The following is a 24,129-nucleotide window of genomic DNA, read 5'->3' as shown; positions in this document are numbered from 1 at the left end:
TAGTTCTCGAGTTATGAGGAAATTTGTATTTCGTTTGTATAGGAGCCCGGAGCCCCCCTCCTAAAGTGGGGAGGGGTCCCAATTCATCACAGAAAAAATTCTTGCCTCCAAAAACTCCTACATGCCAAATTTGGTTCCATTTGCTTGACTAGTTCGCGAGTTATGAGGAAATTTGTACAGCCTGAATTCGTTAATTGGGCCACGACTGCACTCCAGCTGATTCGCTAATTGGGCCGACTGACAGTTGTTAGAAAATTCTAAACTCGAAAATTCCATACAATTTTGACATTCAAGTTGTCACATAGCCCAATTAGCGAACGCCCAATTAACGAACCGCCCAATTAACGAACCACCAATTAACGAAACTTTGCTGTATTTCATTTGTACAGGAGCCCCCTCTCTTAAAGTGGGGAGGGGTCCTAATTCACCATATAAAATTTTCTTGCCCTCGAAAACCATCACATGCCAAAATTCGTTCCATTTGCTTGATTAGTTATCGAGTTATGCAGAAATTTGTGTTTCATTTGTATGGGAGCCCCCCCCCCCCTCTTAGTGGGGGGAGAGGTCTCTAACCATCACTAAAACCTTTCCTGACCCCAAAAACCTCCACATTCACGCCGATTGGTTCAGTAGTTTTCGATTCTATAAGGAACATACGGACAGACAGGCAGACAGACAGACAGAAATCCTTTTTTATAGGTAGTGATGAAAATAGAAATTATTTTCGGCAAAATTCCCAAATTTGGTGAAAAAATATTGAAAGATAAAAAAGACACGGCCATTTTAGTGAATTTTGCTGTGCTAAAAATGATGTAGACCTTAAAGGGGTCAATAAGGCCGGAAATGGCCCGCAAGGAAAGTGATCCCAAATGAAGCTCAGAATCGCTCCAAACCCCTTAATAAGGTCGGAAAAGGCCAAAAAAGAAGCATAATTTGGGACTTTTTTTTCGACCTTTTCCGGCATTTAGAAGGTGGTTAGCGTGTAGGGTAACCAACCTATTTCGGTCCCCATGGTCCACAATAGGTTGCTTTTCCTATAGTGTCCGCGTTCTAGAAACGCCACAATTTTCTCTGATCTCTAATCATGCGCGTTCGAGAAACGTAACCGTTTGAAGAATTACGTCCCTTGAACGGTTGACATGGAATTGTCTCCACACCATCACTGAGTCAGTCAGCCGCTTATTGCCCGTTTAGTTTATGTTAGCCCATTATGATCAGAAAGAACATAACGGGGATTATGTTGGAAGCGGATAGTGGCTTTCTTTCGGTGTCGTGTGTGAAATGTGTTTGTTTCCTTTTTCCTTTTGCTTTCTCGCATATTTATTTAATTTCCGTGTAACACAAAACGATCATCATCAATGTATGTTTGTTTGTTTGTTTGTTTGTTGGTTGGTTGGTTGTCTCCTTACTGATTTCTACAACAGGTTTTTTTTTCATACTCCTACTCTTCTCGACGCTCGATTTGTTCTTTCGCCATTTGTTGTTGTTTTTTTTGTCAAGGAATTCTATTCCTTGCTTGCTTCGGCTCTTTCTTTCTATTGTGTTTCAAACCATTCAACGCATCCTCTGTTTCCGTTTCATTTGATTGGTTTTTTGTTTGCTACGAGATTGAAATCTGATTGTTTGTCTGTCTGATTCTGTCTCTCTTTCTCTCGTTATTTTACCACACATTTTGGTTGCGGTTGTTGTGCTTCCTAATCGTTTTTAGTACAGTTTTTTTTTTGTTTTGTTTTTGTTTATTAGAACAGGTCATTAGTACAGCAAGATTGGGCGGTTGTTTCCACGTGACTTTTTTTTCTTCTTCTTAGATTTAGTACGTATTTTAATACGGGCATGTTGTTGAACTCTACTTAGGATGATGATCGCGAATAATAAGAGAGAATTGGGTTTTGATGTGTTCGAGTGTATGTTTGTGTGTAAAATGAGAAGACCGTTCCGATCTGATCTGATCTGATCTGGCTTTGCGTTGTGGTACAAAATTTTGCGAGCCAAAAAAAATATACCATCACATTCCTATACTTTCTTAGTTCCGACTATGACGACGACGACCATAAACAAATAGCTTTCAGCCTATATCCTAACTATAGTTGCACATAGTTTTTTTTTCTCTCTCTCTGTTTGTCTTAAATAGATCGATCTACTTTACTCGTATCGCTTCCTACTTATTTCTCTGTTCTTTTGTTTTGTTTTGTTTTGCACTCGTTCACACGGGAGAGCGCGGGGTCAAGCGCACCCTCGCCGGTATAAATTTTACTAGCTAATCGTTTCGCGTCTGTCCCGACTTCTGATGTCGTCACTCTAGGAGTGTTTCGTTTTTCCTCTTCTGTATCTGTGTGTAGGGTGTTGTTTTGATGATTTTTTTTTTGCTTCTTCTATGGAGGAGTGTTTTGTTTCGGAAACAAAATAAACTCTGTTTCAATCGTTTTAGTACAAAAAATATAAACAGCAACAGTTGAATAAAATTGAACGCTCTCTATATAGCTAAATAATAATAATAATGGTAATAATAATAATATAATAATAATAATAATAATAGTAATGAAAGGAGTACCGTTAGTCTAACATAAGGAAATAGGGAAGCCAACACGGTAGGGTGGTGCTCCGTGTAACTAATATATGGCAAATATTTCAAACGTGCTCGACGAACCCCCGTCTCCGCGACCAGGAGGTTTTTCTTTCGGTTCAGGCGACATTCAAACGAGCCACCACAGCGCACGGAAATTTGGCTTTGGTTTGTTAGCTTTTGGAGAGCTCGCTCCTCTCTCTCCTCAATACGATAATTCCTCTCGGCACTTGCAACATGGCGACCGCGTGACCGACATGGCGACCGTGATGACAGATGGATGCAAAAAATAAAAAGAACTGGCTTATTCAACGGTAGTTTCCGCGGCGGTCGGGGACTCGTTTGCACGTCACGCTGAGCCGAGTGGCGAGAGCCGAACGGGGATGGGAACGGGGCTGGGGGAACGCGACATTCGCGATCGATCGAACCACCCTACCGGCGAAAGCCCACAGGGTTTTCAACTATTTACACAACTTATTGTCGTAGTTTTTTCTCTTTTTTCTTCTTTCTTTTGTTTGTTTGTAACATTGCTTAAACTTAGACAGTGAGTTAACTAAAAATAAACATTCGTAAAGTGTGTGCATTCTCTCCAATAGCTTTTTTCTTCTTCTTCTCCTGCTTTTCTCTTCCTTTGCGGTTTTTCTATACATATAAATTACTTTCTTTAAAAGAGGAATGTTTGATTTTTAATTCTGGCTTACGTGTTTTTTTCTCTTAAATTCCTTAACGTCTACTAGTTTCCAAAAGTGTATTTTCTTCGCTTTCCTTTCATTTGTTTTTGTTTTCGTTTTTTTTTCTTTCGGTTTTCTGTTTTGCTAAATATGAGTTGGTTTGTTTTGTTTGAGGTTTTCTTTTTTACTTTTAATTCTCCTACTACATTTGTTTTGTTTTGTTTTGTTTGTTACTTAGTGATACAACAAAAGCGTATTCATTCGTTTCATCAAATGTTTCTTTCAACAAACAACTGTTGGTTGTTTGTTGTTGTTTTTTTTTGTTCTGTTGTTTCCGCTGTGTTAGTGTGTTCGTGTGACTTCGAAGTGTTTCGACGATAATTTTTTCGATTCAGTGGGATAATAATGTGAGAGAAGTGGGATGATAAAAAACAAACGGGAAGCATGAAATGTTGTTGTTGTAGTTGTTGTTTGGGATGCAGGGAAAGTAGAAATGCAAATTTTCTTCGTTATTAAAAGTTTTTTTTTGTTAAGAAAACAATATCACATCTCGCAGCCGCCCACTGGCTGCTGGCTGCGAGTTTCGGTTAATTCACTGCACAATCATCAGCATCTTTATCATCATCATCATCATCTATATTATTAGTTATGTGTGAATGAGTGTGAGTGTGTGTGTGTGTTCTGTGTAATTTCAACAAAAAGACAAAAAAAGTGTCCAGCACTTGACAAATCTTCACTACAAACTATTGGTTGTGTTGTTTTGCTGTTCTGCTCTTTTTTTCGGCAAGCCGAAGTTTTTAGTACAAAATATTTAAGAATATACTCTGCTCTCTGCTCTGTCTGTCTGTGTCTGCCGCATCTTTCATCTACGGTAGTTACACACACGCTCACAAAGCGCTTGCGTGTTCTGTTTAGTACACTTTGTTGATAAACGCCCGCAAAAAAAACTAGCTCTCTAGTAGAATCCAGCGGGTTCGGGTTGAGTGATAGCTTTTTTTTAGTACAATCGGACTCACAAAAATAACAACACGATTTAAGGATAAACTTTGAACGGTTCAATGGTACCTTTCCACCGGGCAAAAATAGATACGGACAAACCCGCGTGCCTTCAATGGTCAGTCCTATTACGTGGGTCGAGTCGACCGAATCACCTGGCTCGACTCGACCCCCATAATAGGGGCCTCCCCCTATGACAGGCTTAATTGTGTTTGTATTTCAAATGTGTCTGTAAGTGTGTGAGTGTGTGTGTGTGCTTTGCGATAACAGTATAGGCAAAAATCTGTTCAAATATTTCTAAACGTTCAAATGTTCTAACATTGTGTGTGTCTGTGTGTTGGTTGGTTGGTTGGTTGTATCTCTCGTTCTCCTTCTTTTTCTTCTCCGCCGTTGTTTTGTTTGAAAGCTTATAAATTCTGTTGTTTCTTATAATCTGCTTTAATTTCTTTGTTTTGTTTTTTTTGTTTGTTTTGTTTCGTTGGTATACATTAAGGTCACTCAACATTTATTTAAAGATAAACTGTTAAAAATAGTTTCTTATTCGCTTGTTCGGATGTTCTTTTGTTTTTTTTTCTTTTAATATTCACTATAAATATTTTTTCTCTGTTGAAATTTAGGTTTTGCCATATTTTTTTTATGTTTTACTCTTGCACATTCAGTTGCTTATTTAGTACGGTAGCTAAAAACACACGTTCTCTGTGACACTCAATAGGTTGTTTTTTAATGTTTGTTTGTTTCAGCGCGGGTTTAGGTTCCTTTGTTAGGTATTAGATTATTGTTTGATGGCAGCAGTTATAACGTTTTTTTTTGTTTCTCGTGTGGACTGACATACTACTGGTTAGCAGCACTATTCTTTTGTCGTTTTACTTTGAAGCATAATTATGGTGGCTCAGGGCGAAGCATACAGTGGATGGGTTGAGCAAAATCTTCTGAGACTCTGTAAGAGGATTTCTAGGGTTTTTTTTGCTATTTCGTAAGAGCTCCAACGGCTCTGGGAGAAAAATGACTATGGAAGAATTGGTTTTAATTCAAAATATTTCTTGAAAAAAAGAGTGATAAAAATACGCGATTTTAACTGTCAGAAATGTATAGGAAAATCATTTTACCCCAAAGTTAGTTTGACTTTCTGAGGCAACAACTATCAACTAGTTAGCTTTCTATAAAAATTACTTTGTAATTACCGTTTTATTTGCATTTTGTAAAACAAACGTACTTTTTTTATCTCTTGTTAATAAGAATTCTAATTTTTTTTTTGTTCAACTACTTTTTTCTTCTTTTTTGTTGTAATATTCAATTGTTGAATAATGGTTTTAGAACAAACATTTCCATCGAGGTTGCCTTCACATTCACAAGTTTAGCAAACAGCAAAATATTTGTCTTCCTCTTAGTATTCGTTCACAGTGCGACACAGCTAACAACGAGTAAGTTAGGAAAAACAAAATTAAAGCCGAACTTTTCCACTGGTTCAAAACATACTCACCGACAGTTCCAACCTGCGGTTTCAGCTTGCCTTCGTCGAGCAAAAAAACTTTTTACTTCCCCTAACAACAATTTAAAATTCTTCTAAACTACCTGATCCTATCCTGTCCCGCGAATTTATATACTTTCACCAAAGCATACCGCTTCGCGAAGGGCAACGCGAAACGAAACTGCTTGTTGGAAACTGTTTGCCAAACGCATCCATTCGCGCCATTCGCGACCCGTACTAAGAGGATTGTTTTCTTCTTCTAAATCTTCTCCATTGATAGAAAGTTCCTAAACGACAAAATAAACTCCGAACCGATGGCGTCCGTTCCGGACGATTCGTTCGGAGAACATCTCCCTCTATAAACCACGCAAATATTTCCCTGAATAATAGTGTTTTTTTCATTTTTTTTTTCGTCTCTGTTTTAACGTTACAAATGGTTCTCGCCCACGTTCCTCCAAACTGGGGGCGCGAAACTACCGGATTCATATTCTACCAAAAATATGCTAGAAAATAACTCAGTTCTTTATAAATAACGTTCATAATCTGCTCTATCTCCTACGGTCACCGCTCTTTTTCTCCGTGTAAATTTGTTGTGTATCTAGCCTTGTTTTTTGTTTCTGCTTTAAAACACGCAATTTGCTCATTGCCCCCCCCTCACACAACGAACGAGGTAACATTTCCTAGTTTCAGTTTTCACATCCAAACATTGTTACATTTAGGTATTTTTTTCATTTTGTATGTCTGACTGTATGTGTGTGTTGTTATTTTATGTCGTCGATAGAAAACAAAAATTGTTCGTTCGTTCTATCCCAGATCTTCCGCGCTGACTGTGGCCTTTCGTTCGACCGACGATCGAAACTAATAATGCACACATAATGCGTGCCGTGCGTGCGGCGAAACAAAACGGTACTTATCTCTTGGTACTTTTGTACTCGGCGGTTACGGTCGGTAGCGGCGACACCTGCACGCTGCACACCACCACTGCTCCTGCTGCTGCGCGGCGGGACCTGGAGAACGAACTGCCACAAAAAAAAACTCGCTTTCGGCTGGCAGGCCAGTCAGTCAGTTTACTTCGATTCGTCCTGATCCATCGGCTCTTCCGAGTCCTCCCGGGAGATGTCTGACGTTCTACAAAGGAAAAAAAACCAACATCAAAAACTTTTCAGTCCGATATTATTCAGTGGAAGCACACTCTACCGTCAGTGACGGATTTTTGCAGAAGCCAATCCTGATCTTACTGGAAATGATAATCAAAGCAGGGGACCCAAAATCCCTATGAAGAATCTCCAATTATTCACTATTCGTGAGAGCTAAATCAAGGAAATATCTTAAATAAATGGGAACATTAACAGCACTACTGGCTCCGGAAGTTTTACAATGTCGAAAAAACAAACTTCGAAAATGAAATTGGAGAAAACTTTAAATTCAGACAGCAACGATTCGATAAATGAAGAACCTTCAGACGTTGGAAAGGCGAGACTTGGCCGCAACGACCTGAGTGCGGTGAGTGCAACAATTGTTTACACAAAAAAATCAATTTGCTTTTGATCATTAAGCTTGTGAAATATGAAGATGATTGAATGCATTCGCAAAAAAAAAATTAGGTTTGACTGCAGTGATTACACTATTCTTCCAAAAGGGGGGCGGTGTAGTAAAATGAATAAAATTAGAAGCGTGCGCTAGAAGCAGGCATGACCTAGGACAGCGAATGTAGTGCAATTTGTCTACCAACAGCGCATCTTCTGGTCTGTGGAGGCCTATATTTAGACCAGAATTATACCAAATTTGGTTCAGCGGAATTCAAAACGGAATTGGTGAAATAGATCTACTCGATTCACCAATTTTCGTTCAGTTACAAAAATTCCGAGTAGGCTTCATGCAGCTACAGGCTACACAATAATACCTCAAAAGGCATAACTTTATACTTTAGGAGCCGCTACACAAGTTTCTTATAGAGTTCTTCTAAGAGAAAGAAACGAACAGAATACTAAAGAAGTTTTATTCTAATGCGCGAATTAATAAAGGAAGGCTTACTGCCATACTGTCAATAGGAAAGATGGCGAAAAAGCGCTGAAAAGGTGGTGAAAAAGCGCTGAAAAGATGGCGAAAATACGATGAAAAGTTGACCAAAGACAAGAGATATGGGACGGAAATATAATGAAAATACGATGCAAAGGCGACGAAGACCCCGAAACAGCGAAAGAACGACAAATACGTTTAAAATATACGACGAATATACGACAGAAGGACGATAAAAAAGAAGACAAAAACGGCAAAAACCACCAACGACAAAATATGCCCAAAAAAAATTATCAAAAACAATGAGGCGACAAACAGACTTAGAAAGGACGAGCAAAATATGACGAAAAAGTAATGATAAATAGACCAGAAGACGATGAAAAAAGCGACAAAAAACTAAGATGACGAAAATGCGATGAAAAGATGGCAAAATTTGATGAAAAGATAGCGCAAATACGATAAACAGTTGACGAAAGATGGCAAAGGCACGACGGAAATATAAAAATACGACTACAAGACGTACGACGAAAAGATTTTACAACAGCGACAAAAACGACAAAGGCAATTAGAAAGCGTCGGAAATGCGGCACATCATGAAAAAAAAAGACGAACGAAAAGCTGACGAATATACGACAGAAGGACAGTAAAAAAGAAGACAAAATGCCAAAAACAACGAAAATACGGGTAAAAGATGACAAAAAGACCAAGAAAAGACAACAAAAACACGGCAAAAAGATCAAAAAGACCAAGAAAAGACAACAAAAACACGACAGAAAGATGAAAAAATACTAACAAAGAACGACGAAAAGCCGGCAAATAGATAACAAAAAGACGATGTAAAGGGCGGCGAAAAGCCGACAAGTAGACTAAAAGACGATGAAAAAAAGACAAAAAGCGACAAAAATAAAACCAAAAGATGCCGAACAAATACCAAAGAAGCACAGACAAAAATGCTACATTGATAAGAACAATCGACAAAATAAACTATAAATAGATACAGAAAGGGCGAATAAGAGACAATAAAAAGACGGTAAAAAAGCGAAATGAAATGCTAAAAAACTACAAAAGACGACAAAAAGACGCCAAAAACAACAAAAGACGACAATAAATGACAATAAAAGATGACGTAAAGACGGCGTAAAGATTACGAAAATGTGATGAAAGGATGACGAAAAGACGATGAAACATTGACGAAAGACGTCAAACGTACGCCGGAAATATAAAAAATACTATTCAAAGACGACGAAAAGACATTATAATGTCAGAGACAAAAACGGCAAAGGCAATTAAAAGGCGGCAAAACATGCAAAAAGACAACGAAAAGCTGACGAAAATACGACAGAAGGACTATAAAAAAGAAGACAAAAGTGGCAAAAAGCCGCCGAATACAGCGGGCAAAAAATGATAAAAACAACGAAAATACGAGTAACAGATGACAAAAAGACCAACAAAACACAACAAAAACACGACCGACTGATGAAAAAAGACGAACAAAGCTGGCAAATAGACGACAAAAAGACGATGTAGAGACGGCGAAAAGCTGACGAGTAGGCCAAAAGACGATGAAAAAAAACAGACAAATGGCGACAAAAAAAACTACACAGATGATAACAAACAGATAATAAAATCGCCGAAAAAACAGACGCGGAAAAAACGATGAAGAGACAATAAGGAGACGGTAAAATTGCGACATGAAATGCCAAAAAAACTACAAACAAAACACCGCAAAAGAAAATAAATTACACTAAAAGGTGACAAAAAGACGATGTAAAGAAAGCCAGGTGAAGACGACTAACAGACGTTGCAAAGACAACGAAAAAGCGACAAAAGGACAGAACTAAAGACAAAAAAACAAAAAAAAAACAAACGACGGTAGGCAAAGACGAAAGGCGAATGATGTTGAAAGATCAATTACGCAAGTCGAGAGTAGCCGTCCTTGAATTTTGAAACCAAATTCTGCGGTGATGGCGAAACTATGGATTTTTTATCGAAGCGAAGTCCGGCAACGTTGGTTTTCAGTTGCCTCATTGTACCGTGTAGGTTCCTAAATTTAAGGAAAAATATAGGTTAAATTTGCAAGGCAATTCCCTAGAGATTAACTGATGTCTTCTGCAAACATGTATGTTTGGAGTACTTCTGTAATTGTCTGAAACAATGTCGTATTGTAGATTGCAACTAACAAAAGGTAAGGATGAAAAACTAATTTTGGGACTTCCAAAGAAAAATCTCTATAACTCTGTACTCGTTAGCGACAGAAATGTCATTTTTTCAACAAAGATGTTTACTTTTGTATTTTCTAAAACTTTGTCGAAGAAACAATGTTTCTAGGTCCTAACACAAAAAGTTAGTTTGTTGAGTTTTATCATAACTTTTCATCATAAATTATGTCTATCTTTTGACACTTCCAGATTCCGGACGGTATTCACACAGAGAACAGATTAATGGGTAATTGACGAGAATCAACGAGTAATCCTTCGATGGAGCACCCCTCGAGCAGTAAGTGGCAAATTAAAATTTGATGTCGCTGCCATCGCTACTATGTAACTCCAGCACAATGTAATGTAGATAAAGGTACATACATATTTTTTTATTGGGATAGTCTGTTCTCTGTGGTATTCATTCGAACAAAAATTCCGAAGACACACCAAGAAGAAAAAAAGTGTAGAAAAACTTGTTTCATCTTCAATTACTAAGGACTGATTGGCATTGACCGAGCAATTTCGGTTATGTGCTTAACTTCCTTCTTTAGAAGTTCCAGGCCAATAACACCAACATTCGCCGTGCCATTTTGGAATCGAAGCGGAACGCTTGACATTAAAGCGTGGCAGTGTCCAATCAAATCTTGCAGCTACCTTCTTGAGCGATCGATGGCAAAAGCAAAAACGTCGATGGTACAGGAACCACTTGATCCATCGACAGTCCAAACAGGCTGATATGAGCGTAAATTGATACCCCCAGCACAGCTGTAAAACTGCACTGCTTGTGGTATCGCAAGTAACAATTTGGGTTTTATTACACTCTTATGATGGCATTTAAGACCTTAATTGGTCAAGAAAACCCCCAATACAAACAATAAAACTTACATTGTTGTTTGGGATGGAATCATCATTATCGCTACGGTAAGTCAGCAATGCTCATTCCAATCAATCGTAATGTCTGATATTACCCGATTAAAACCAGAATCTATTAAGGAATGTCCTGAGTAATAAGCGTGCAAAACGTAACCTCTTTTCATTGCATGTTCCCTTTTTCGTTCTTCTACAACAGTACACCCTAGGATGGAAATCAAAGACGTAATCCTACGTCAAAACACTTTTGGTTACTTGATCGTAATATTAGACATACAAATCAAACAATGCAACGACTATTAGTAAAACTGGTTTAAAATGAAAATGATTGTTCGCAAAAAATCTAACTCTGTCTGGAGTGGATTCACCATTCTTCCGAAAAAGGGGAGGTGTACTAGTATAAAAAACAATCTGGGTGGCAGCTCGTGCTGTTTCAAGCAGTTGTCTGCCTTCACGTCGCTAAATTTCTAGTCGTCTCAGAGGTCGCAAATCACGTTCGACCTCTGGTGGAACCATCTTGCACGTTGACCGCCTCTGTTCTGTTCCGCCACTATCCGCTTTCAGTTGGTACTTTTTATTTATTTATATATTGTTATATTTTCAACTTGGAGTCGTACAGACAATCTATTTTACTCTTGTTCCCATTTTCATTGAAAACACGGTAGCACATACCCCACATGGACAGCTAAAAGATATGACGCAATATTTCGTTACGTTAACTTCCGTACCATTTAGAGTTCACCATCGGAAGAGAGAATCAATATCGCGTGCGTTAGAGGGTGCAACCGTCAAGTCCGCTCTTGATTGCAGTGTTTAAGTTATCGACGAACACCAGCTGCTCAGTTACTAGTTACCAAAGAATACAACATCGAGGATCCCAGATGACTACCTTGTGGCACATCGAATTACATCTCGAAACAAGCCGAATTAGTACTATTGGTGCTGCCACAATTGGAGCGTTCAGTTAGGTATAATTGGATCCACTTTTCGCCCAGTTTAGTAACTTCATGCATTTCATTTTTTTGCACTGCCAGTCCGCATGGAATATTGTCGATGTATATCGCATCAACCTGTCTTCTCCTTTCAATACCTTGGAAAACACCAAAGAATTGAAATTCTGCGATAGTTTTCAATGCCGTGGATATTTGGAAGAATACTACAGTCTAGTGAACGATTTAAGACGATTGACACGGGTGAAGCGAGCGATGTAACATATTGCATAACGAACGATGGTGGCAAACCGTCCGGATCTACGGACGAAAGTGTGATAGACACATGTTGTAATGCGCTATGCCGGTGAGCTTAGCAAAAAGTTCAGCAACAGCTGCCGCGGAGTCCGTGCAAGCATCTTTGTAGAAAACGTCCTACGAAATACCGCCGTTATGTCTAAGCTTCTTCACTAAGGTTCAGAAACTCAACGGATCCCACTTTGCATTCGCCTCGTTGTACTCAGCTGAGTATAGTTCACAACAACTTCCGTTTGAACGGTCCGGTCTCATGAGGATTTTGTACATTGTCAGCTTCGATTGGCGACGTACGCTTCTTGATCGTAGCGATTCCAAATAAACGAACTCACAAAGCACTTCTATTTCGTCGTCGTCAACGGCTATCGTCCACCGTCCAATCCGCCAAACTCCGTCTGGCGTAAATTGCTTCCGTCGCCGCAATGTTCCTGGCTATGACATTAAAGTCATCTGTAAAGCCTAGGAATTGGCTGCACTTCGGATCACCCCCTCAAGAGCAATGTTGAAAAGTATGCGGAAAAGGCAGTCACTTCGTCTCGGTCCTCGCCTCGTCTTGACTTCGGGACTGTCCCCGGAATACGCACGAAACACATCACTCGAATCAATATAGCTCAGATCAATCGCGTCAGTTTGTCAGGAAATCCGTGTTTGTGTATTATCTGCCATAGTTGGTCTCGACCGACTGTATCGTAAGCTGCTTTAAAATCAATAAAGATGTGGTGCGTGGGCACGTTGAACTCCCGACATTTCTCCGAGATCTGTCGGATGGTATAAATTTAGTCCGCAGTGGCCCGAGGCTAGCGTTATGCCGCGAAAGTTGCAGCAGCCGAGTCATCTTTCTGTAGATGAGACAAACAACTCCTTCCATTAATTCCTCCGGTAGCTTTTCCGCCTCCCAAATCATGTAAATACTAAACAGCATCGATAACCGTATCAGCAATAATCTCAAATATATCGAAGTTGACGCATTTATCTGGAACATTCAACGAAGCACTACCAACGGCTCCTGTTGGTTAGGGATCGCTATCGAAAACAGATGAGAAGAACGCGGCAAATGATTCATAAGTGGTTGACTCAGTACCATCAAAGTAGACTTCCCCAGGGAAACCGAAGAGCATTTTCGTTTCGAATTCACAAACGTCCAAAACTTTTTCGAATTGCTGCGCAGGTCTGATTCAATGTCCGGAACAAACGACTTACAGTACGCCGCCGAAGATGTTTACCTTGGCATTCATTACGCACACGCTTCAAACGCCGCAACAAGGGGAAGAAAGTTGAGCAGAATTATGATTCTTTAACACAGCGTTTTGTATGGTCCAAGCGATGAATAACAAAGAATAACAGTGCTATTATCAGAACTATTCCCCAAAAAAGTTCCCGTACAGAGGCTGTGTGCGCATCGATAATTGCCACATCGTTGCTTTTGTCCGGCGGTATATATGCAGCGCAAAGTAAAATTCTTGAACCGTAACTGGTCGCCTTAATACAAACCTGTTACGGATATTTGCCTTGCACAGGCTCAAATAATGCACACGGATGTTGTTTTGCCACAGCTAAATTTTTGCAGATCGAAAGCCGTAGTGACCTCGTCACGGTTTTTGTACTCGACGGGAGCATTTCTCCTTCACCCTTGAGGACTTCTGTGGCTTTGGCTTTACGGCCGCTGCCTCCTTCGACTTTCGTCGTCGGTCCCAGAGTTACACCAACCGGAACCCCTTCCGCATTCTTGTTGGTAGAGGGCCGATCGGTCCGTTATTGCTTTGCTACTAACATCGGCGTGCCGTCGGGCGTCACCGCTTTTTGCTTGACTCGGACCACTACCTAGTCATGGTTAAGATGGGTTCGTAGACCTTGGCTCACTGGGAACAGAGGACAACAATACCAGCCGTGAGATTAAAAGACCAAGGTGGCAAGACCAGGTGGAGCGAGCACTGGATATCCGCGGAACTGGAGACCAGTGGCCATGGACCGATAACACGTTAGACCAATTAAGTAAGTAAGATGCGCCTAAGACTCTCCGTTGTGAACAACATTCGGTACCGACGCCAGCCTCAGTTAAATCTCGCACGACTGAAGCAACCAGACATCGCCGTAAACGACTCGCATTCACTCGAAATAAATTGCACTACAGGAAGAGGACGAGCTGGACGAAACTCCTCTCAAGACCTTTTAAAACACCATCAACACAGCCATTGAGAGTGTAGCGGAGATTGTAGAAGGGTTTTGGATGAGGAGAACGCTGCGCGGGTGGCAAAACTGGCCAGAATGTGGAAAGACACAAACAGAAGAAGATGCCGCAAACCCAATTTTTTTGGCAAATAAACACGCTGCCTAGAACTGCAGAAGTATGCAGAGCTGAACCGGCTGCATCGTTCTTAGGAAACGCGAAAGTTTTATCAGAAACTGAACGAGTCCCGCAAAGACTTTGTGCTGCAAGCTGAAATGTGTCGGAATAAGAATGGCAATAGTTTGATGGACGATCGCGATGGAATGTGAAAGGTGAAGCGGCACTTCAATGGATACCTGATTGGCCCACAGGCGAAGAACCTTGGTGGCGAGGAAAGCTACGATGTGAGAAACGGAGAAGAGGTGCCAGCCCCAATGATAGGCGAAGGGCATCAGGGAGGCCATCGTTCAGCTTAAGAACAAAAAATCGCCTGGAAAATTGAAACCGGAAGGGAGACAAATTGGACTGTGAGATCTCTCGTGTAACAATGGCGCCTACAAAGTGTTATTCCAAATCATTTTCCGACGACTATCATCGATTGCGAAGGTTGATGAGAATTTATCAAGCCGGCTTCGTTGACAGGCGGTCACCAACGGATCAAATATTTACACGCCGGCAGATTATCCTAAAGAATCGTGAATACAGAATTTGAACGCACCATTTGTTCGTTGACTTCAAAGCTGCATATAATACTATCAACCGAAAAGAGATATGGAAAATCATGGACGAAAACGGCTTCCTCAGGAAGCTTATCAAACTGATTCAATCTACGTTAAAATGGAGAAGGACGAACTATGAATATTCCAACTAAATAGTATTCCACTGAACTATAATTTTCCCTTTTCTATATTCTTTTTTAGTTTGTCTTGCAGGAAGAGCGTGTAGATTGTAGGATCGAATGAGCCAAAAAACTATCCAAACACTCACCTGTTGGGCGGTTGCATCGACAGTCCCGCCATTGCCGTGACGGTGTCCGACTCTTCCCGATCGGGGGCACCGCTTACCGCTTGCATCGCCGACAGGCCCACCGTATGAGCTAACCGCTTTACGCACGGCCAGTGGGTCATCTGGATGGCAATGGTTTTCTGCAGGGTTTCGATGGCCGACTGACAGGGCGGCCTCGACAGCTCGGCAGCCGCAATCGGCGACAGTTCGTCGCCGAGCAAAGCCCGAACGCATTCCTGGGCGGAATCACAAATCGCCGGCAGATCGTAGCCACCTTCCAGCGCCAGAACCACCTAAAATTGACAAATGTTATTAAACTGACGCATAATTTCATGTTTTCATACAAAAATCTCACCTTCCCATTAGCCAACTTCATCAGCTCCCGCGTCAAATAACCAAAACAAGCCGGTGAAACCATGTAGCCACCCAGCGGCGCTGGGTGGCCAAAAGCAGCATCGAACCCGGCCGAAACGAGCACAATGTCGGGCTGAAAATCGCGGGCAATCGGCATAACCACGGTCCGGAAGGCAGCTAAATATTCGGCATCACCCAGTGGGGGATTCAACCCTCCCGACCAGGGGACATTCACGTTGAAACCCAACCCCGGTCCGGTACCGCATTCCGTTGGACCGCCGGTGCCGGGGAAGAAATTTCCATCGTCATGCCGATGGATCGAAAGGTACAGAACGTTCGGATCGTCGTAGAATACCTGCTGGGTTCCGTTGCCGTGGTGAACGTCCCAGTCCACAATGAGAATACGTCTAATTTCGTCCGGAAGTCTCTGCAGTAGCAACTTCCCAGCGATGGCTATCGAGTTGAAGAAGCAGAAACCCATGGCAGCATTCGGTTCCGCATGATGGCCAGGAGGACGGACAACGGCAAAGGCGTTCTGGATTTCACTTTTAGCAACCTTATAGGTAAGATCTATCACGCAACCGGCGGCCATTCGTGCCGCGGCCGCCGTATGATGCTCGTTCCAGGTAGTATCCAGGTCGACCCCGACGCCGCCGCATGCCAGCCGGACAAAACTGACCCGACTGGCGTCCACCTTCTGACGGTTGATTTGATTTGTACCAAAGAGGAGGGAATGCGCCTCGGTGTGCACGGTTTGCAGTTCTTCCTGGGTAGCTTTGCGTGAACGAAGCTTATCACAGCGGGATGCGAGGCCAGTTTCCACCAGCCTAGCCCAAACACTTTGCAGCCGTCCACTGTGCTCCGGATGAGCGGCATTGTCGCCACAAACGCACGAGTGCTTCAGCATGAGACTATCAAAGGCCAAGCCGGTTGTGAGTTTTCCATTCTGCTGCACCAGACGGACGGGAATGGCCGAAGCAGATGAAGAGGTGGTCAACGCCAGCGGACCGGGACTGGTGAGCCCTTCGTTGGTGTAGTTCAACATCGAACGGCTACGGTTTTGAACGGTCAGATTAACCGGAGGCGGAATGTCGTCTTGGCCGGTGTCGGACAGGGCAACCGGGTGGTTACTGCTGGCCGGCGTTCCCAGGTGAACCAGCGGGCTAGAAGAGGTTCGCGAAAGGGGCCGAAGCAGCGTGCGATTGTACGGATCTTCCAGCATACCGAGCTGCATCGATTGCTGATGCAGCAGCGCAAGCTCGCGCTGCTGAGCCTGCAGGAACTCGACGTGCTGCTGCTGGAGACTTTCCGCGGAGGAGTCACGCAGCAGTGTCGTATGGGAGGTGCTCTTGATTACGCTACTGCTGCTGCTCGAGGTAATCACCGTCGTCTTGGGTGGTTGCTTTTTATCCGTCAGGTCGATCACCTCGCCGGATTCGACTTCCTCCTTGAGCTGCGGCTCGCGGACGCAGTTGGCGCGCGACAGCGCTGCCTGGCGGATCTTCTGCTTCATCAGCATGTGCTGCTCGTAGGCTTGTCGTTCGGCCTGAAAATATAATTGGCGATTAGTGATTGTGGAAATTGTTCCAAAGGGTGATGGTGCCTTACATCACTGTTCTCGTAGTGGGTTTGTCCGATGTTGACCACGGAGCCTGGGGCTCCGGTTAGCATGGGATGTCCGAGGGGAAGAGGAGCGGATTGGGTTCGACCCAGCGGCCGGTGGCCTTGCTTGTGCAGGCGAGCCTGCGCCACCTGGGCATCGGTGATGGGTTGACCGTAGACCGTGGGAACGCCCGCGTTGATGCCTCCAAGGTGGGTCGGGTTGATCGAGAGACCACTGGCGGCTGCAGCTGCTGCGGCCGCCGCCGCTACAGCAGCCGCCTGCAACTGCTGCTCGGTTAGCATCGACGGGTGATTCACGAAATGAGGAGGTATCGGTGGAGGATGATGCGACAGAGAGGGTGGCGGTGGTGGCTGACCGGCGGCCACTAGTGGGTGCGGTGGTCGCAATGGAACCATTGCCTAGTTTGAGAATTTTAAAATTTTAGAACGTGGTCACAAACATCAGAAAACATATCCCAAGTAACAATCCAGTAGTAAATTGGTTTTATTCATGTCTTATAGTAGTTTTATCAGAGCGCTGCAGAGGCTATCAGGTTTTATAATGGTTATCCTCAAGTGACTTTTGTCTTTTTTGATTAATAGTTCTGAAGTATGATTGAAGAAGACTTGAAGAACCATCCATAAAACTGTATTATCAATAAGAGTAATTCAACTTATAAGCGGTTTCAAAAGATACTTGATTCCAGTTTAAAACGACTTTTTACAGCTTCCTTAAGACCTGACAATCGTTCTGATAAGGTTGTGTGACAGACTTCCGCAAGATGGATGTATCTTAACAATACTGCCATAAAACTCTCTTAAAGTCGAAAATTCATGAAACATAAATCATACTCTTAAGAAAGAACATTCTAGCATACCTAATCACATTCTCGTCTGTCAAAATGGATGCCAAAAATTGAAAACTAAGCAAAAATCTGTGCAATATTTTGAACACTTTGAATATAATTTTAAGTCTAGTTTTAGTTCTAATTTAGTACAAATTCAAGTCTAATTTAAAGTTTAGGGAATGACAGACGACTCCAAAGAAAAGTCAGAAAATTACATACCGCCACATGGAAATATTTTGCAATAATTACAATAAAATCTGATAAAAGTTTTATGATAACATTTTTGCTATTCCTAAGTTTTATGGCTGAAAAAGTAGATTTTCTCGAATATTTGCCTGATTCAAAAATTCATATCTCATGAACCAAACAACAACGTAAAGCAAGCAGTTTCCTGTGAAAATGTAAGTAAATTTTCCTAGTAAATTCACGGATGGATTACCGATGGATCTAAAGGTAGTCCGTCTCCTGCTGCTCTCCAGAAAGAGAAACAAATAGGGAAACATGAGACGACGGAAGAAGAAAAAACAGAAAAGAGCATTGCAAACACCGGACAAACTGAATATAAATGAGGAAAAATGCAAGAGAGAAAGAAAAACTGCTATGAAAAAAAGAAAAAACGATGCAAAAACGGAGGGAAAACGGGACAAAAGAAGAGAAAAGTAGAAAAGATGAAAACGGGAGAGAGAAAGAGGGAAAAGAAGCAAAAAAAACGAAAAGACTGGACAGAAAAAAAAGACGAACGGAAGAAAAGAAGAAAAATGAGAAAAAAGAAGGAAAAACCATAGCGAAAAGAAAGAAAATGAGTATAAACTGAACGAAGTTTTCCTTGAAATTAAGATTCACAATCTCGTCTTCCTCTCTCAAACGTTTTACCTCTTTTCAGGTCTTTACCTTTTTCACTCCCGTTTTTCTACTTTTTGTTTCGTTTTTGCTCCTTTTCTGTGCCTTTTTCCTTCCGGTTTTACTCTCTTCTCTTACATTCTCTTTTTCCGGTTTTTCTCTCTCGTGTTTTCTGTTTCATTGTTCTGTTTTTATTCGTTACCTGTTCCATTTTTTCTTATTTCCATTCCAATTTTTTCACTTGTTTTTAACTTTTTTTTATCTTGGTTTGTCGGCCAATCACGGAGTGTAATCAACCTAACCTAAGATAAGCTAAGCTTGTTTTTAACTTTCTTATTGTAATTTGCTTTTGTGTTTTTCGTGTTCCGTCACCTTTCTTCTGTTTTTTGACTCCTTTTTTATTATATTTTTCTATTTCCTGTTTTTCGTCATTTTCTCTACAGTTTAAGCTTTTTCTGTGGTCCGTTTTCCTTTTCTACTTTGTCTGTTCCATTTCCCATCCGATCCCCATTTCTGATTAGCATTTTGTCTTATCGTTTTCCTATTATATTCCGTTTGATCCATTTTCCTCGTTCCATCTATCGGTTTTCTTTTCTCTCTCTCTCTCTTTTGCTATACTTCTTTTTTCCTTTCGTTTCTCCATTCCTAACTGTTCCGTTTTTCTTTCTTGTCTCGTTTTTCCTCTTTTTTCCCATTTTCTAACCTTTTCTGTCACGTTTTCGTTTTCCTGTCCCGTTTGTCGCCCTATTCAGTCCCAATTTTCCTCTTAATTTTCTCTCTTCGATTCTGTTTTTCGCCTTTTTTCATTCATTTTGCTCTTTTCCAGTCTCGTTTACTGTTCTCTGTCGCGTCGACTCTTTTTCAATTTTTTGTTTTCATCTTTCTCTTATTACGTCCAACTTTTGTTCCTTTCCTGTCACATTTTGTTTTCCGCTTTATCCCTTTTATGTTTCATTTTAATTTTTTTCTCTTCAATTTACTTACAATTTTCCTTTTCTTGTTTCTCAATTTTCCTGCTCTCGTATTGTCTCCTTTTCTATCTCGTTGTTTTCCTTGTTTGTTCCATTTTTTCTGTCCAGTTCGTCCTCATTTTCTTTCACGGTTTCCATGTTTTTATCATTTTTTACTTATTTTCTTCTGCCTTCTACCTATTTGTTTTGAAAAGTCTCCACTTTCTTGCCTCGTTTTCCATTTGGACTACGTCTTACGGCAAGGTTTGGAATACGGTGTCATCAAAAATCAAAAAAATCAAAAATCACGAAAAAATGAACGATTTTAAGCGCTAAAGTTTAGCGGTTTCCCCGTCGATTCTTAATATTTTTGCGTCAATCGTTACGAAAATCTTCTGCGCATCCACACCAATAAGGAAAACTGTTGATATTTAAGTGCGCACTTTTGAAAAATTGGAATAATGAAGCATTATCCATACTAGAAATCCTCGCTTCGTGATTGGTTGCAAAGGAGACGATCATAGTTTTAACGTGATTAAAAAAATCTCCCCGTCCCAACAGGTCGAAGCTTCTTCACGACGATCTAAACTTTTACCAATTTGATGTCTGTACTAGGGAAGTAAGCCAGAACAAATAACGAAATCTTCTCGTTTCAACAAGATTTCTTAACACCGCGATTAAACCTAGTCCAATTTGATGTCTTTGCTTGGGAAGTACGCCAGAGAGATTAACAAAGTCTCCTCTTCCCAACAAAAATCCTTATGATCGCCAATTTGATGTCAGTGTTAGGGATTCGTGCCAGAAAAAATGACAAAAGTTCCTTGTCCCAATAGAATGCAAAGTCTTTACGGCAAGACGATTACACAGGGATTACATATGCCTATCACTACAAAGAGATTTAAGTAGTCCTACATCATCTATGCGGTCGTGTCTTGTGCACAACCCCTCTGATGTTTTTCTCCAGTTTTCTTCTTTTCATGTTTTTTCCCTTTTTACGTCTCGTTTTTCCTTCTATTGTGTCACAATTTTTCTTTCGCTTTTCTTGCCAGTTTTTCTTCTTTTTCTGTCCCGTTTGTCCAGTTTTTGTCACGTTGTCCCTAGTGCTCTATTCCGTTTTTATCTCCAGCAGCAAGCAACAATAGATGGACTATATCTAGACACTTTGGTAATCCATCTGTGAAAACGCTAAGAAAATTTACGTATTTCCTCTTTTTCCATCCTGTTTTTTTTTTCATTTTTTGTTACATTGTTTCTCATTTTTCTATCCAGTTTACCCTCGTTTTATTCATTTTCCTCATGGTTTTTCCTTCATTTCATTTACCTTCCGTGTTCGTTTTTTATTTCCAGTCTTGGTTTTTACCTCGTTTTACTCTTTTTTCTCTCGTTTGCTTCTTTTCCACTTTTTTGCTCTTTTTATGCCTCGTTTCGCTTTCCATTCTCTCGCGTTTTTTTTCGTACCAATTTTTATTCTTTTTCCCTTTCGTATTTTTCCCCGTTTCCCAACCCGTTTGTCCAGTTTTTGTCGAGTTTCGTTTCATGATCTTTTCCGTTTGTCCTGTTTCTCTTATATCCCATTATTCTGTGTCTTGTTTTCCGTGCTTCCTGTTTCTTACTACTTTTTCTTACTTTTAGTCCTGTTTTATTTAATGTTTTTCACTTGTTTTTTCGCTTCTTTCTCAATTCCCCGTTTTACTCGTTACCTTTATCAGTTTTCTTTATTCTCACTATTCTTCTTTTTCCTTCTGGTATCTCTTGTCTTCTGTTCAGTATTTCCTCTCTTGTCTCACTTCCTATTTGTCTATTCTATTTTTCGCTGTCGCGTGTTTCGTTCTTTCTCTTTTTATTATGTTCTGCTCATGTTTCTTTTCCGTTGCGCTCTATTTTCCTGCACTCGAATTTTTCTTTTCCTCATTTTCATTTTTTGTTCCGTTTCTCATTTTCTGGCCAGGTTATCCTCATGTTCTTTTCCTTATGGTATTTTCTTCAAACCGTATTTTCCATTTTCCCTTCCATTCTCAAGTTGTTCTTTCTTGTCAGTTTTTATTCTTTTAAATAGTAAAAGTTTTTCATGAAATTGTTAGCATATTTAGCGGAAGGATTACGGAAAAACGTGCGAGAGAAAAATAATTAAAATGTCATGAACTAGAGAAAAATAAAAACGGAACATAAAAAGAAAATCGAAAAAGAAGAAAACGAGAGAGAAACAGAGGGAAAACGGAGCAAAAAACGAAGAGACTGGATAGAAAAAATGAAGAATGTTAAGAAGAAAAGTCATAAAGAAAACGAGAAAGAAAATGAAGATAAATCAAGCAGAAAAGAAGAAAAGATGCGACGAAAAGGAGAAAAAAGGGATAGGGAGAGTGGAAAAGAAAAGGAGAAAATACAGAAGCAGCAAAATGGTGAAAAAAAACAAATGGAGAACAAAAAAAGAGAGAAGAAATGGAAACGGAAGTCAAAAGCGTTAAAACGAAAAAGTAAAACAGAACGTGACATAGGAAAGGAAAATGGGAAAAGTATGTCGTAATAAAGAGGAATAACAGAACAGACGTAAGCGTAAAACGGGATTGCACTCGAGCTAAAAAATGAGTGTAAGACGAAAATCGGGATCGAAAATAAAGAAAAAGGAAAAAAACGGCTTGCTTTGGCCTGAGGAAACGAGAAAAAACGACGATGGAACGGAACAGAGGAAAATATAGACTCAGCAAAAGGGCGAAAAACGGAACAGGAAAGAAAGAGAAAAGGAACAGAGCATGCAGAAAAGGAACAGGCATGCAGAAAGGAAACATGAAAGAAAAAACTTGACTGAATGAGAGAGACTAACTGCATGAATAAAGAAAAAAAAGTAGAAAAGAACAAAAGGAGGGAAAACGAGACTAGACAGATAATACGGAACAGAAAACAAGAGAAACCAAAAGCGAAAAGAAGAATTGTGAGAAAAAACTCATGGAGGAAACAAGGAAAACGAGATATAAAAGGAGAAAGATGGGACAAAAATGGGGAAATTGGACAGAAGGAAAAAAGGAACAAAGAAACAGACGAAGATCGCGGCTTTGTTTCATTTTCCGGTGGTATTTTGCCGTTGTTGCCGTTACTGTTTTAACGTCTTCGCCGTTTCGTCATCGTAATTGTCACTTTTAAGTCATTTTTCATCATCTTATTTGTTGTCAAAAGATAAAAATGTTTTCTTTGTACTGCCCTGTCGTCGTCTTTCTGTTCATTTACATTTTCCAAAGAAACTGTTTGCTCCTACAGCGTATTGTTTGGTTTCCGACCTTTTTTTGGAGTTTTCCACCATTACTTAACTTAAAATCGGAATTAAAATTTAAAATGAATATAAATTGGTTGAAACCGGATATGAAATTGGAATTGAAGTCGAACTCGAAAACCTTTTTTTTATTAACAACCCTAACAAGCCTAAATTTGGCTTGAAACTAAACATGAAATTTGATTTATGAACTTGAAATTCGACTTATTAATTTATTTATCGCAAAAACAGTGGTAGATTAAATTGAAACCTGCCGACGTCTGGGTTACTGGAAATGGTGTGTCGGAGACAGTTGCCATTAACTTCAACCTGGATGGTCTACCAATTTATAGAAGTCCCAAAGATAAATTCTGGCCGATTCTTTTCAAGATCCATGATTTGCCTCACATTGACGGGATACAGTCCTTCCCGCAGAAACCACCTCTATTTGCAGTGCATTATCCTAGGGTTACAAACCAAGAGGCTTTATCCCTTAGTAAAGTTCGAACAAGCGATAGCGAGTAAGGACAGCCTATACCCAATAATTAAGTTTGCCGAAGGCTGCGAATGTTAAATCCAGTTAAATACACAAACCCGTGACACTCCATTTCATAAATCACCAATTACTACTTTGTGCCTGTTTGACAGATTTTTGGGGAACTTTTAACCGCAGACAAACGGACGTAACACTCACTATCCCATTCTCTTCGCACGCTGTGAAGAACGATAGAAGGAAAAGGATAGAAGGAAGTTTGCATTCCGTCCTTCCAGATACAGGAAGTTCCTAGTTCTGAGGAGTCCTACGGGAGCACACATTTGCAGTTGACTCAAGAACGGCGGGGCAGTTAATATCTCCTAAAATCATTCTAGCCAGGCACACGGCTTGAGCGTTGGCATGTCTTCTTTCCAGAGTCTTCAAAATATGCAAGCGGCAACGTTGCTCATACGGCGCGGTAGATTTGGGGGTCACACACTTCAAAAAAATTTTTCTGCACTTGCAATTCAATCCAGTCGGAATCCGTTTTGATTGCCGTAAAGATTTTTACATCTTCGGTATAAAATGACCTACAACCAGGTAGCCGGAGAGCTG

The 24,129-nt window shown here is 40.7% G+C and overlaps 1 protein-coding gene across 4 annotated transcripts in view; it reads right to left on the bottom strand.

Moving 5' to 3' along the window:
* Nucleotides 1-1,304: 1,304 nt before the first annotated feature.
* LOC128737410 (histone deacetylase 4) overlaps nucleotides 1,305-24,129 on the bottom strand; it is a 173,130-nt gene continuing 150,305 nt past the window's right edge. For all 4 annotated transcript variants that reach the window (XM_053832065.1, XM_053832042.1, XM_053832050.1 and 1 more), the window contains 4 exons: nucleotides 17,164-17,577; nucleotides 15,557-17,101; nucleotides 15,184-15,494; nucleotides 1,305-6,826 (listed from right to left, as the gene is read on the bottom strand). In XM_053832065.1, the coding sequence (XP_053688040.1) occupies nucleotides 6,766-6,826; nucleotides 15,184-15,494; nucleotides 15,557-17,101; nucleotides 17,164-17,577 (2,331 nt within the window). In that variant the 3' untranslated portion in view covers nucleotides 1,305-6,765. The remainder of the gene's footprint in view (nucleotides 6,827-15,183; nucleotides 15,495-15,556; nucleotides 17,102-17,163; nucleotides 17,578-24,129) is intronic.

The sequence above is a fragment of the Sabethes cyaneus genome, chromosome 1 (assembly GCF_943734655.1).
Source record: "Sabethes cyaneus chromosome 1, idSabCyanKW18_F2, whole genome shotgun sequence".
NCBI classification, from domain to species: domain Eukaryota; kingdom Metazoa; phylum Arthropoda; class Insecta; order Diptera; family Culicidae; genus Sabethes; species Sabethes cyaneus.
The sequence above is the reverse complement of the archived record's forward strand: the minus strand, read 5'-3'. Positions and strand labels throughout refer to the sequence as shown.